The 14079-nt window shown below is 41.4% G+C and overlaps 2 protein-coding genes across 2 annotated transcripts; one reads left to right on the top strand and one right to left on the bottom strand.

Moving 5' to 3' along the window:
- Positions 1-289: 289 nt before the first annotated feature.
- LOC123483398 (serine hydrolase RBBP9-like) lies at positions 290-6954 on the top strand. The gene is made up of 5 exons (XM_045213377.1): positions 290-468; positions 2657-2699; positions 2794-2899; positions 3002-3087; positions 4104-6954. The coding sequence occupies exons 1-5, from the start codon at positions 373-375 to the stop codon at positions 4325-4327; spliced, it is 555 nt and encodes a 184-aa protein (XP_045069312.1). The 5' UTR covers positions 290-372; the 3' UTR covers positions 4328-6954.
- Positions 6059-13779, bottom strand: LOC123483397 (DNA-directed RNA polymerase III subunit RPC6-like). Its single transcript, XM_045213376.1, has 9 exons — positions 13634-13779; positions 13052-13169; positions 12310-12377; positions 12123-12190; positions 11662-11774; positions 11352-11495; positions 10868-10975; positions 10262-10453; positions 6059-6270 (listed from the first exon to the last, which is right to left on the bottom strand). Exons 1-9 carry the CDS (start codon positions 13687-13689, stop codon positions 6193-6195), a joined length of 945 nt encoding a protein of 314 aa, XP_045069311.1. The 5' UTR covers positions 13690-13779; the 3' UTR covers positions 6059-6192.
- Between the last annotated feature and the right edge of the window lie 300 nt (positions 13780-14079).

Below are 14079 nucleotides of genomic sequence, written 5' to 3'. Positions count from 1 at the left end.
AAAAAATGAAGGGATTCGATTAATGCCCCAGACCTGCCCCTGGTGAACCGGGTTACATTGGTTTCGGAACCGGGCTGCCTCCCAGGCGTGAGCCAGGTTCCCCGTTTTGGCCGACGGCGAAGTTGTTTGATTTGAGAAGGGTGCACCTCCCTCATCGCTTTTGCCCGTTCACTTCACTTAGTCGAACTCCCTCAATGGCAATGTCCATGCTAAAACAGGTTGAGTCTATGGTCAATCTGGAACGCAACCATTCGATGCGCAACATTGACGCACTCGAACATGCACTGATAAGAGTCATATGACTACTCACAGGCAGCATTTGTTAGGGAAGTGTTTTCAAACATCGACAGAAGACAACGTGGATAAGAGAAAATGCCATTGACGAAAGCGATAATTGTCCCAGGAAATGGAGCTGGAGATGTAGAGCGGTGCAATTGGTATGGCTGGGCCAAAAAACAGATAAATAAGGTGCGCATGCTCCCCAAACGAGATGTGCGTTATGTGGCTCCTATGATGTTGAAAACGTTTTCATGTATTGGTTACTCTGCTTGTTACATAAATGAGCTTTAAACTGTAAGAACCACTTGTTTTACTTTTGCCAGAAGATACCGACCCTACCTTTACACTGAGCTGACATGGGGTCGGAACGCAATCATGGTTACATTAAGAAAGCATGGCGCCAGTGCGATATATGGTATATGGTACCTCAAGAACATTTAAATACTTATATTTTTTCCAGAAAAACTGCCCTTTTCATCCTCATACTAGCCAGCAGTGGCCACAGCAGCCATTATTGAATGGCAAGGTGGCTTTGAACAACAACGGAGCTGATTTGCTGACACTGCTAGCTAGCATGATGACAAAAATTGCAGTTTTCCGGGAACACTTGCACTATTTTAATGTTCTCGATGGAGCAGTGTGGATAAAGGTCAAATTTGGAGTACAGTGGTATATCCCATCTCTGCATTGAGGTACGTTTTCCGACCCATATCTTGCCCCGGCTCCACGGTGTCTTAATGTAACCATGATTGCGTTCTGACCCCAGTGCAGCGCAGTGTAAATAAGCGTAATTGTAGGGTTGGTATCTTCTGGCAAGTTTTACTCCAATGTTTGTAGGCTAAACAATGTAATTGTAAACACTGTATAGCTTCAAAAACATGGTTAAAATTATCATTTTGATCTCATGGATGGTCAGTCCTTGCATCCATAGCTCATCTATACATTTGAGTGGTAAAATTTCTCCAGCCCCATTCCTGATTTAAAAAAAAATTTGCTTTGTTTGAACTGCAGACTGCCCCTTTAAAATGGGATAATATGTGCATAAATTGCCTGGACTCACTCAGGTTGAATCCTGGAGCCGAAAATGTCTGTCTGTGCCCTTGAGCAAGGCCCATAACCCTAATTGCTGCAGGGGCGCTGGACAATGGTGACCCTGGTGGTGACCCTGGTCGTGACCCCACTCTCTGAGTGTGTCTTGGGGAGTTGGGATAAAAATAAAAATAAACATTCACACATGCGTATTAATACCCACCAAATAATGTATTATTATTATATTCAGTGACAGATTACCACAAATGTAGCCTATATTCCTCACATATCACATTATAAACTTGCCTAGATTCCTCAGATATCATGTTATAAGCTAGCTCTAGACAGAGCCCTGCATTTTGGATGGATGGATATCCTCCATACAGGGTTCTAATTGATAAGTGCAATGCATGGAAGAGATACGGTCTGTGATTGTTCTGGCAATAATCCCATAGAAACTTCATTGGAAGGAAGAATGTTGGATACACTTTTTACATTTGTATCACAAATCATTTCTGAGAATTATATGACGGACAAGTATGATGGAGTATGTCTAGATTTTGAAATAAAATGTTTCACATTAATGTATTCAACATTACAAATAGTAATGTGAATATCTCAAAAGTACCCTTTTTGATTTTGTTAATTTTTAGACAAATGTTTTAAACAATATACTCATCAAGTACATCACATTTCCAGTGGGTGCTCTGCTACTTTTGAAGTTATGACACAGTGAATGGGGAAAATTGATTCAAAGGGAACTTCCTCTGCTGGTCATTTGCTGAAATATGATTGGTTAATGACCTATGTCAATTTCTATGTATAAAATGGGTAATATCTTCAAAAGTAGCAAAGCTCCCAATCTGGAAATGTGATGTGTTTGAAGAGTATATTGTTCCAAACAATGTCTAAAAATAAACTATATCAAAAAGGGTACTTTTGAGATATTCATATTAACATTTTCAATGTTGAAGAAATTAATGTGAAAAATTGCATTTAAGAATTTCGACATACTCCATATTTTAGAGCACACTATAAGGAGTATAATGAAACCAAGATGGCTGTATCATGTGCGGTTCACAGATCATAGGGTCTTACAAGAGGTATAGGTCTAAAAAGGGCCTAAAATTGCCACTTTCATCATGCTTTTCTCAGAAATGGTTTGTGATGCAAATGTAAAAAGCCTATCAAACATCCTTCCTCCCAAATAAGTTTCTATGTGAGAATTTCCAGAACAATTTGAGATACGCAAAATATCTTTGGGCTATCCTGGCGTGGAATCGCCCATTTTCAACCTTTACTTACTGATACGTCATTAGGTATTAATAGTTAACTTGCTGTCCTGTAGATTCCGGATATGACCTGCCTGTTGAGAAACATGCCTGACCCAGGTATGTAGAATTAAGTTAAGTATTTAAACCCATTCATTTTGGGCCTCCAATTTCATTACTGTGAAGTGCTAGTACTGTATTTTTCTTTTGCTAGTGACAGCCAGAGAGAGCATATGGCTGCCATTCATGCAGGAGGAGCTCCAATGTGATGAGGAGACTGTTATCATTGGCCACAGCTCTGGGGCAGCTGCAGCCATGCGGTAGGATAGTGATTACAAAGAATGAGGATATTCCTCATGCAAAATATTCTTCCCTTTTGTTTGGTCGAAAGTGACTATACCTAACTTTGTGGTACCATGCAGGTATGCAGAAACACACAAAGTGTTTGGCCTCATTCTGGTGGGTGCCTATACTTCCGACCTGGGAGATGAGAATGAGAGAGAGAGTGGTGAGTTTACTGATTTCTTACCAGTGTCACTTCCAATTAACTGCAACACCCACTTTTCTAATTGGATTCCAGCATTCGGGTTGGATTCAATCTTGGAATTGGGTATTTCAAAACTGAAAAATTTGATTATGATCATTCGGTGTGTAGTGATGAAAATCGGGATAATCTTGATCCCACTGGAAGGGTGGATTTAGAAAGGTATTACAACAGAGAAATTAAAAAAGATTACTAATCATTAAATATTTCCATTATATTATATTGACTGCAGTATAGGTAATGTGTCAGTTGTTGTATTGAGAAGTGTTAAATAAAAGCATGTACTTACAAGTGATAAGAGAAGCAAGCTCCATAATTTATATGAATATCTTTATTAATGTAGTTTAGTCATCTGTACATTACCTGTCCAGTACATGGCAAGGTGTAGGCCTATTCAAAGCACTGAAAATACAGATTCTGTGATGAGATTTTAATGTCTGGATCAGAATGACCCTATCCAACCATTTTCTGGCTCAAAGTCACCCAGATTGATCTGATCCTGGATTGCAAAATAGGGGGTTACAGAATCCAGATCAGTCTGATTTGGAAAAACTGGGCCCAGGTGTTTAGACCAGCCTAGTGTTCATTTCTAAATTGGGATACAAGAGCGCCACAGAAAAGCTGCAGTCAATAGTGTCCCTAAATCCAGTTTAATGTAAATCACCACTCACCAGTGGTTTATCCATCCCCCACCTCTAGTCACTGAAACAGAGGCCACATCCCAGGCTGCCTATATTGCAGTCCCGTTGTGCCGATTATCATATCGTAAATCATATTGAATTGGTTTAATGTACAACCCCATTTCCTAATTTGTAGAGATCTGAGACCAATCCGATTTGTATCCGATCTGCAAATGTGAAAGTAGTGTTTGACATTGCAGAGACCCCATCAATATAATTTAATGATCTGATCATCTGCGACTGCAATGTAGGCAGTATGGAATACGCCCGTTATGTCTCCCTGTGTATCTCTTCACTCAGGATATTTTAGCCGGCCATGGGAGTGGGAGCAAATGAGAAGAAATGTTGGGCACATTGTTCAGTTTGGCTCCACGGATGACCCCTTCCTGCCTTGGAAGGAGCAGCAAGCTGTGGCCGAGGGCCTGGGCGCGGAGCTGCACAAGTACACAGAGCGAGGACACTTCCAGAACACACAATTCCCTGAGCTCATTGACGCAGTGCGAAAGCTGAGAACAGCTGCTTAAAAAGCAGCAGAGTTGTCCGCCATTGGAATATGACAAGCAATGAGGACAATGGCCCAATTACAATTCTCTGTTCAGTTGCTCCCTTCACTGTGTCCCTCTGGGGAATCCTCATGTGGACCCTTATGATTAAGATATGCTGGATATTCCAATTCATCAAGTGTAGTTCACAATGTCATCAATGTGCTTATCTTTTGCGCCATTACTTTGAGTGCTCTATGGAAGACTCGCCAGTTTTGATTCCCCTGGGTTTCTATCAGTTTGTTGATTCACACACATGTGCACATTTTACTGACAGCCGTGAGTTTCCATCAAACTGGCTTCTTGCGAATAAAATACTGTGTGTAATGACGTAGTGCAAGTAAAAAGAACTGTCATAACCTTTTTATAACTAATAAAAAACAGAAGTTCTATGTGTTTCCATTCCTTAACTATGTTGATGGTTTTCAGCACAAAAAGTCTGCAACTAACAGCCCACTCTGGTCTTGGCGCTTGCGCTCGAACAGAATATACATTAGAGTAATCGCTTGCACAGGCTAACATCGAACTCCGGTATAAAAACACATGCCATTGAGACCCTTCAATCCAACATTGCCAAACAGGAATATAACTGATTAGTGATCTACTAGTGTACCCAAATGATCTACATAATACCACTCCTTTTCTTCAATCAGATTGAGATCCACATAAGGCCTTCAGAGTCATGAAGGAACATACCAGTCAGCCCTACTAGATCTCTGGTAGCATACTCCTCCACCCTTTTTCCAATCACCCGGCCAAAACCCCTCTGTTGAGATACTTCATATTCCCAACAATCTTCCAAGATTGCAAGTGTGGGTTTGTCTGAAGCACTACCCTTCAATCTGTAAGCAAGGGCTTTGTAGCAACATCATAACGCTCAGTCTATTTAAGAGTTGCCTCGGGTGATCTGTTCTTGCAGACACACATTTTGATTGCAAACACATTACACTAACAGCTTTAGTTTATGAGATATTACATTTGTCTGTGTTTGGCTGAGAGTTTCCGTTTAAGGGGGTGGAGACTTTGCTAATATCTTTTCTCATACATCTCCCCCCAGAAAATAATCAAGCATCTGACAATTACGCAAGATTTTAGTTCTGGGTTAGATTTAGCAGATAATTCAAGGTTTTACCTGCAATTGTGATTTAGTTTTACTTAAATGCCCTATAGTCACTATATATAAGAGTGTCTGCTAAATGACTGACTTGACCTTTGAAGCTAAAAAAGGTTCAGGTGGTATCTCTTCCATTTTGAAATGCTCCTGTCTGATGCTTAAACAGAACAGAACATGACAAGTTTTGCTTCATTGATTGGGTTTCTGTAATGTAAACCACCGTACGCATCTGCAGAGATCTGAGACCAATCAGATCTGTGCCAATGCTGAAATATGGTTGAACATACCAGGAATCCCATCAATACGATTTAGCACAACATGACTGCAATGTAGGCGGCTGTATGACTGCTATTGCTACAGGTAATATTCAGATTGGCAGAAGGGGTATAGAAATGTCTCACACAAAAAGCTTTAGGCTATTGCTATGTTATATCATGTGTGCTGTAGAAGTAAAACAATTTCTATGTTTATTTCCAGAGCAAAGGGAATGCTTTTGCAAAACTTGTCCATCTTCAACACTTTCATGCGTGCTAGATGGAAATGTAGTGGCAGGATACAATTGAGCTTGTTACATTCCCAAGGAGAGGCGGCGTTCTCAGTCAGTCTTAAAGGATTTATTAAGCCGTGTATAAATAAAAGTATCTTCAGATGCCATCAAAGATTGCTAGAAGAAAAATATACATGAAACACTTTCTCCACAGAGAAAAAAAAACTAAACAAGCCAAGACACCAGTCAAAGGTCCAGCCACTCTGCCATATACACACAGTTTGAGGGGGATATCTCGCCTCCTTCATGACAGTCATCAAACACCTAAGAGAAGAGAGACAGAAAAAAATTATGTATACTCCTGGAAGAATAGTGCATCATCAAACCTACATGACTTACTTTCCCTTTTTCTAGCATTTCCTGATGGCTATCTGGCTCAGAGTATGTGAGCGGAGCTGGAGCAGAGCGTGGAGGGAGATTCCCAAAGGCTGGTGCCTCGGCCTTCTCGCCCACTCCAATAATCGCTCACTTCACGAGCTCAGGGCATGCCCAGTACACATTCGTAGTCTACTTGTGCGCTCCTATAGCCCCTTACTTTAGCTACTGTTTTGGAGTACGCTAAATATCTTCATAAAAAAACGGATAAAACACACAGGTGCTAAATCAAGGTGACTTACAAAGATGAGGACCAAGAGAGGGAGTGCGGTGATGTAGTGTCCACAACTAAATAATAATTGTGGAATCTGAAAAGACACTCATCCCAAAAGCACGACGATATACTTACTACGTGCACATGCTAAAAGAAAGGAAGGAGGTGGGTAGATAACTAAGTGTGTCATTGTAGCAAAGTATTTATAAACAAAAAATCAGATCTCAAACTTTTCGTTCTATTATCTATACAATAGGACATCATTGATTTTGACCCATTAGGGCTGGCATATTCCCACGTTCAAGGAGCTTTTCGTTTTGATTGGGTTATTTTGCCTAAAAACCTTTAGGCCTACCTATCATTTTTTTAAATGAAAAAACAACTCTGCATCTCTGCCCAGGAAGAGTGGTCAAAATGGTGTTTAAGATCCCCAGTGGAAGCCACAGACTGGCCAAACTTGTGTTTCTAAAAATTAATTCAAAAGGCACTAATAAGTAATATTTTGTTTAATTTGTATTTAATTCTAAGTAAGTCAAAGCCTCTATTTGCAAACTTATAGACTATAATGATCGAATACAACAAAATGTTGTTTAAATGCTGAGCTCTTTATGTTCCTACCAGTCTATGGTGTTGCACTCGCAAATGCTTCACAATGTATTTCTTTGTAGGCTATAGCCTTGAAATAAATCTAATAATATAGCCCAAATAATTAATTTCCATTTATTCTTAGGCTCCCTGTCTGGCTCCTGACCTATTTAGTGTTTATAGGCTGTTTAATATGACATGTAGCCTATTTGAAATTATGTTCACCTTTTCATGTTTATTCAAATACTTTTCATTCAAATCCATATGGTTTGGTTTCAATACTTAAAAACCAATTGGTAGATCTAGGTAGTCACAAAAATAAAGATGGGTATTGGTTAAATTGTGATTTTAATGAATGGAACGAATTTGGAGCTGGAGTTTTGTTCCCTGTGAGCGCTGAGCGGTTTTTAGCAGGGCGGTAGGAAAGGACATGGAGTGCAGGAGCAGTGCGCACCGCTCATCGAGCGGGATTTCCAACCACTCAACTCCGCTCACATGCTCTGATCTGGCTACAGGTGAAGTACTTTGAATAGAAATAGTAAAACATTTAGGATCAGAACTGTCTGCAGGACTCCTTTCTTTCTGCGCAGCCCTAGGTCAAAGCATGCCTTTCTAGTATTTGACGAGCGACTGGGCACTCCAACGTCCATACTAGCAAACCACTTACGGCCAAACTACACTGGGCATGTGTGTTTACGTGTCTTCTACACGTCCCTCTGAAGCATTCTCAACTGATAAAGTGGCTGGCGCTTTTGATTTGTGCCTCCGTTTGCTGCTTTTGGTGTAGCAGACTACACAACGCTAACGAAGGAATACGCAACATTAGTGATGTAGTTTTGGTGTTAGAATACACAGTGTACAAAACATTAGGAACACCTTTCTGATATCTTTACATCCCCTTTTGCCCTCAGAACCGCCTCAATTCGTCCGGGCATGGACTCTACAAGGTGTCGAAAGCGTTCCACAGGGATGCTGGCCCATGTTGACTCCAATGCTTCCCACAGTTGTGTCAAGTTCGCTGGATGTCATTTGGGTGGTGGACCATTCTTGATACACACGGGAAACTGTTGAGCGTGAAAAACCCAGCAGCGTTGCAGTTCTTGACACAAACCGGTACGCCTGGCACCTACTACCATACCCTGTTCAAAGGCACTTCAATCTTTTGTCTTGCCCATTCACCCTCTGAATGGCACACATACACAATCCATGTCTCAATTGTCTCAAGGCTTAAAAATCCTTCTTTAACCTGTCTCCTCCCCTTCATTTACACTGATTGAAGTGGATTTAGCAAGTGACATCAGTAAGGGATCATAGCTTTCACCTGGTCAGTCAGTCATGGAAAGAGAAGGTTTTCCTAATGTTTTGTACACCCAGTGTACATACAGTGAGGGAAAAAAGTATTTGATCCCCTGCTGATTTTGTATGTTTGCCCACTGACAAAGACATGATCAGTCTATAATTTTAATGGTAGGTTTATTTGAACAGTGAGAGACAGAATAACAACAACAAAATCCAGGAAAACGCATGTCAAAAATGTTATAAATTGATTTGCATTTTAATGAGGGAAATAAGTATTTGACCCCTCTGCAAAACATGACTTAGTACTTGGTGGCAAAACCCTTGTTGGCAATCACAGAGGTCAGACTTTTCTTGTAGTTGGCCACCAGGTTTGCACACATCTCAGGAGGGATTTTGTTCCACTCCTCTTTGCAGATCTTCTCCAAGTCATTAAGGTTTCGAGGCTGACGTTTGGCAACTCGAACCTTCAGCTCCCTCCACAGATTTTCTATGGGATTAAGGTCTGGAGACTGGCTAGGCCACTCCAGGACCTTAATGTGCTTCTTCTTGAGACACTCCTTTGTTGCCTTGGCCGTGTGTTTTGGGTCATTGTCATGCTGGAATATCCATCCACGACCCATTTTCAATGCCCTGGCTGAGGGAAGGAGGTTCTCACCCAAGATTTGACGGTACATGGCCCCGTCCATCGTCCCTTTGATGCGGTGAAGTTGTCCTGTCCCCTTAGCAGAAAAACACCCCCAAAGCATAATGTTTCCACCTCCATGTTTGACGGTGGGGATGGTGTTCTTGGGGTCATAGGCAGCATTCCTCCTCCTCCAAACACGGCGAGTTGAGTTGATGCCAAAGAGCTCGATTTTGGTCTCATATGACCACAACACTTTCACCCAGTTCTCCTCTGAATCATTCAGATGTTCATTGGCAAACTTCAGACGGCCCTGTATATGTGCTTTCTTGAGCAGGGGGACCTTGCGGGCGCTGCAGGATTTCAGTCCTTCACGGCGTAGTGTGTTACCAATTGTTTTCTTGGTGACTATGGTCCCAGCTGCCTTGAAATAATTGACATGATCCTCCTGTGTAGTTCTGGGCTGATTCCTCACCGTTCTCATGATCATTGCAACTCCACGAGGTGAGATCTTGCATGGAGCCCCAGGCCGAGGGAGATCGACAGTTATCTTGTGTTTCTTCCATTTGTGAATAATCGCACCAACTGTTGTCACCTTCTCACCAAGCTGCTTGGCGATGGTCTTGTAGCCCATTCCAGCCTTGCGTAGGTCTACAATCTTGTCCCTGACATCCTTGGAGAGCTCTTTGGTCTTGGCCATGGTGGAGAGTTTGGAATCTGATTGATTGCTTCTGTGGACAGGTGTCTTTTATACAGGTAATAAGCTGATATTAGGAGCACTCCCTTTAAGAGTGTGCTCCTAATCTCAGTTCGTTACCTGTATAAAAAGACACCTGGGAGCCAGAAATCTTTCTGATTGAGAGGGGGTCAAATACTTATTTCCCTCATTAAAATGCAAATCAATTTATAACATTTTTGACATGAGTTTTTCTGGATTTTTTTGTTGTTATTCTGTCTCTCACTGTTCAAATAAACCTACCATTAAAATTATAGACTGATCATTTCTTTGTCAGTGGGCAAACGTACAAAATCAGCAGGGGATCAAATACTTTTTTCCCTCACTGTATATCCCCAATGCGATGTTTAATACCAAGTGACATGCTGGTATGGATATTGAAACGGAGCCACTTGGCTCTTGTTGCCTGTAGAGGAGGGCTCACCGGACAGAGGCCACAGGGTGCCTTGACCAGGCCCGTAGGCTGAATGATGGGGTTGACCCCTCTGTACAGCTTCATCTGGCCGTCCACACTGCCCACAGTGCCCTCCTTGGCCGCGATGATGGTCATCTCCACCTTGCCGTCGTAGATGAGCGTGTTCAGAATAGTTTCAATGTCCTCCATAGACAGGTCCACCTGTACACAAAGTGCAATATTCAGACTTACAACCTCCATAGGAAATACATAGCAACTGTATGCTGAAAGGTGAGACTGTTACAGTTGTTACATTTGACCCACTCACATTGTACCCTTTTCACCATATTTGTATAGAGTACCGACCATACTTTCCTGAATCTGATATTTTATTTTCGCATGGACCTTTCCAGCCCATTACCTGCAACTATGGCAGATTCATAACCAGGCCAGTGCAGACAGTACAGCTCTGTTTGGTCAATAGTGTGAAAAGAGTACTAAGTGTGCAAATATGCCCCGGTCCTGACCAACAAGTGGAGGATTCCACCCTGGTCTTGACAACTTTGTCCGTTATCTGCAAAAACGTGGCAAAATTGCGGTCAAAACCAAACAGAATGTAGCCAGCTGCAGTCTCACCTTGCTGATGCCGAGTTCACAAATATACTTCCACACTTCGTGAGAGGTGGCGAAGGAGCTGTTTCTTTGCACCATGGGGTTCTGCTTGCTGTCCCTCGTCACCTCGGCCTGGAGGGTGACAAACAAACCAACATGACCGTAGAAATGATGTTCTAGTAAACTCTTGGTTGCCAGATCGCCTGTAACTAGGAGCCAGAGTTGTTTCTGGCTATGTCACCCAGCCCTGCATTTAGAATGGGAAGAATTGTAGGGTACAATCCAAACCAAATGCATGTGGGCCAGAAGCCGGAAAGATTTTCTTTATGGCATAATCTATTAGATTGAAGCATGCTTCACACTGTTCCCAACGTTGATGTGCTCATATAAAATCAGTGTAATTAGTAACTTATTTCCAAACATTTACAGTACAGAACATACCCATTTAATTTCTGTGACTTGTCCATTGTAAGACATTTGTCCCACTCCCATTCAGTGGAACCCTCACCTTACTCTGAAGGAATTTGAAACACTGCTGATTGAGAACCTCCACAAACTCAGACTCAAAGTCCTGGTCACTATACCAGGCTCCCCCAGTCACAGAGCGGTCTGGCTGCAGGTTGTATAGCATGTAAACCTTCTTCTTTGACGCCTGGACAAACAACAATAACTCATTATAGGTGAGACTAAACACTTATTACAGACTTTGGATAGCATGACTGCTGATGCATTCATATTATTAAGTGGTACCTTTCTTGATTCAACTATTTATCTCTGGTTTTTAAAACATGTATTTTAGTGCTTGGAGCTCGACTCACAGCCACTGATTTCACAGCCTTGATCAGCTTCTTGCTCTCTAGGTTCTTGAGGATCTTGTTGATCTCTGTCAGTGGAAGGTTGCTCTTATATCTAATGTCCCTGCTCCAGATCCCTTTGTGAAAGGAAGAGGACAGTTCATAAATATACAAATGGAAAGAACATAGCACAAAGAAATACAATCAAGGAAAATAATGTTGTGGTGGTGGACACTGTGAGTTGGCCAGGTTTGAATGGACTTGATGGCCCCATCCAAAGACAAAACCCATCTCTTACCCCCTAGCACTTGGGTAGATCTGAGAGGATTGGATAGATGTAAACAATATGGGGGAAATGTAACCTATCAGAGGGAAAGGTGAAGCATTTGCTTATACCTACCCAATTCTGTCTGATCTACCCAAGTAGGCCACGTAAGGGGGTAGGGGCAAGGGGTTGTCTGGAAAGGATGCCTTGAAATTCCTACCTTTGTTTCCTGCATCCTCAATGACCTGATACACTAGCTTCTCTTGATTGTCAGAGCCTTTCATTTTGCTTTGGGACATAATAAACACAATTAAAGTTCCCAACCATCCAGACATCAAAGTCCTTCCTAATGGCTTCCTTAGAAATGTATTTAAAGAACATTGTTTAATGACGTTGCTGACATTTACCTTGCTGTCTGGGCATCCTTCATGCGGTATAGAAGTCCTGAGCTGTTTCGTAGAAGGTCCAACTGACCCTGTGTGCACAAAATCAAACTTGGTTACAATATTCTTATCCTCAGCATTGCGCTATCAACCAGAACTATTGAGCCAATGTTCTGAAAATCGGATCATTAACGAACACATGTATTTATCATGCATCATGTTCTTTAGCATTATGTTTTTGTTACTGACCAACATGAACAACTTGATCATCCAATGCATGTATATTAAGGTTGGGCGATATTACGATATTATCATTTATTGAGGATGATTAACAGCTATCGTCTTTGGTGACGACATCGTGATGTGACAGAAGATAGTCTAACCTATTTCAACTTGACTGACAGTAAAGCACAGAGTCAGGCAGCGCTCAGCAGAGAAGCGCATCGGTGGACATTCTGAGTAAACTGCCTATATTCCTATTTGCTAATGCACACTCCTTAACTAACCTGTGTCTAACCGTTTTAAAAACCTAATTTTCCCTTTTATTTCCATTCAATAGGAATACGACTTTGGGCTATAGGTGTACATATACTCTCAGTTTTATGCATTCTGGATAAAAGAGACCCACCCACACCTCTGCTAGATCTGTTTGATCTTGTCAACTCCATTGTCATTGTCAAGCCAAACATGTTTGGCATGACAATTCCATAAGGAGTCGCCAAGAGAGCAGAAACACTGGCACCCAGGCTACACCTGTGCCACTTACCAATGACAGTAGTCGGTTGATGGCCATGGCTCTCTGTTGAGCCTCCATCTGAGGCATGTCATTCTGGATCACCTGGTCTGTTATTCCATGAGGAAACTGTTGACAGAGCGCCTTTATCCTTTATAATAGAAGAGAACATTAACGTTAGTTAGCAACCTAGCTAGTCAGGACATCAGGTTTACTATAAGTTCAACTATAAATGTCTTACTGCTTATTCATAAATTATGATTGATGTAGCTAGATAGCTAGTCTAACTAGTAGATGAAGAGCATTAGCTTGTTCATGTACTATAAAGTAACGTTAGTTAACTAGCTCACTATAGCTACATGCATCAAACTGTCATTGTCAAACTTGTGGGATTAGGAGTTTAGGATTGAAAACATTGGCTGAATTAATTGAAACGCCTTTTTGAGCAGCTTTGTTTAGTTTTATAAGGCAGATTTAAAAGTAGCTAACGTTAAGTCCCTTGATTTAAGTGTTGCTAGCTAGTTGGTCAAATGTAGCCCATTTGAGCAAGTGAAAATAGACAGCTAACTATGTTGCGAGCTAGCCTATGCTAGGGACTTCTTGACAGCGACAAACCTGTTTTCAATGTCTACAACATCTGTGGATTCTTTCTTTACTTTCCCATCCGCCATCGTGGAGAGTTGTACAATGTTGTATTGGTTAGCTAGCTAGCAATGCAATTCGTCAACATTTTGAACATACGACTCTGGGTCCAAGTCGCATTTGGGTGGCTATATAGAAGCCCGGAAATTGCCTGTTAAAAACGTAGAAAATACTTTTCACTGTAGTTCAATTCATTTATAATTGGATTTCTTTATTCAGCCTATTGTCATCAGTATTTTTGTATTTAGTGAGTGATTACAAAGCAGTCGGTGCATTTTGTAACAATAACAAAGATGCTTTGATCATGATTATAATGAAAGAGCGTGCGAGACATGCATAGAACGCAATGGATTACATTTCTATGGCGCGAGCATTCAAAGCTCCAAGTATTTCAGGAATTGCAAAATAATAGCTAATAT

The sequence above is a fragment of the Coregonus clupeaformis genome, unplaced genomic scaffold, assembly GCF_020615455.1.
Source record: "Coregonus clupeaformis isolate EN_2021a unplaced genomic scaffold, ASM2061545v1 scaf0107, whole genome shotgun sequence".
In the NCBI taxonomy this organism is placed as follows: domain Eukaryota; kingdom Metazoa; phylum Chordata; class Actinopteri; order Salmoniformes; family Salmonidae; genus Coregonus; species Coregonus clupeaformis.
This window is presented reverse-complemented; position numbering and strand designations above follow the sequence as displayed.

Bases quoted from the DNA above. Each gene is read 5' to 3' on its own strand.
- LOC123483398 (XM_045213377.1), top strand. From the start codon at position 373: ATGCCATTGACGAAAGCGATAATTGTCCCAGGAAATGGAGCTGGAGAT. The intron at 2,700-2,793 runs GTATGTAGAATT...TTCTTTTGCTAG, and splicing joins GAGAAACATGCCTGACCCAG to TGACAGCCAGAGAGAGCATA. The intron at 3,088-4,103 runs GTGAGTTTACTG...CTCTTCACTCAG, and splicing joins TGAGAATGAGAGAGAGAGTG to GATATTTTAGCCGGCCATGG.
- LOC123483397 (XM_045213376.1), bottom strand. From the start codon at position 13,689: ATGGCGGATGGGAAAGTAAAGAAAGAATCCACAGATGTTGTAGACATT. The intron at 12,191-12,309 runs GTAAATGTCAGC...TATGTCCCAAAG, and splicing joins AAGGATGCCCAGACAGCAAG to CAAAATGAAAGGCTCTGACA. The intron at 10,454-10,867 runs GTGAGACTGCAG...CTTTGTGTACAG, and splicing joins GTGAACTCGGCATCAGCAAG to GTGGACCTGTCTATGGAGGA.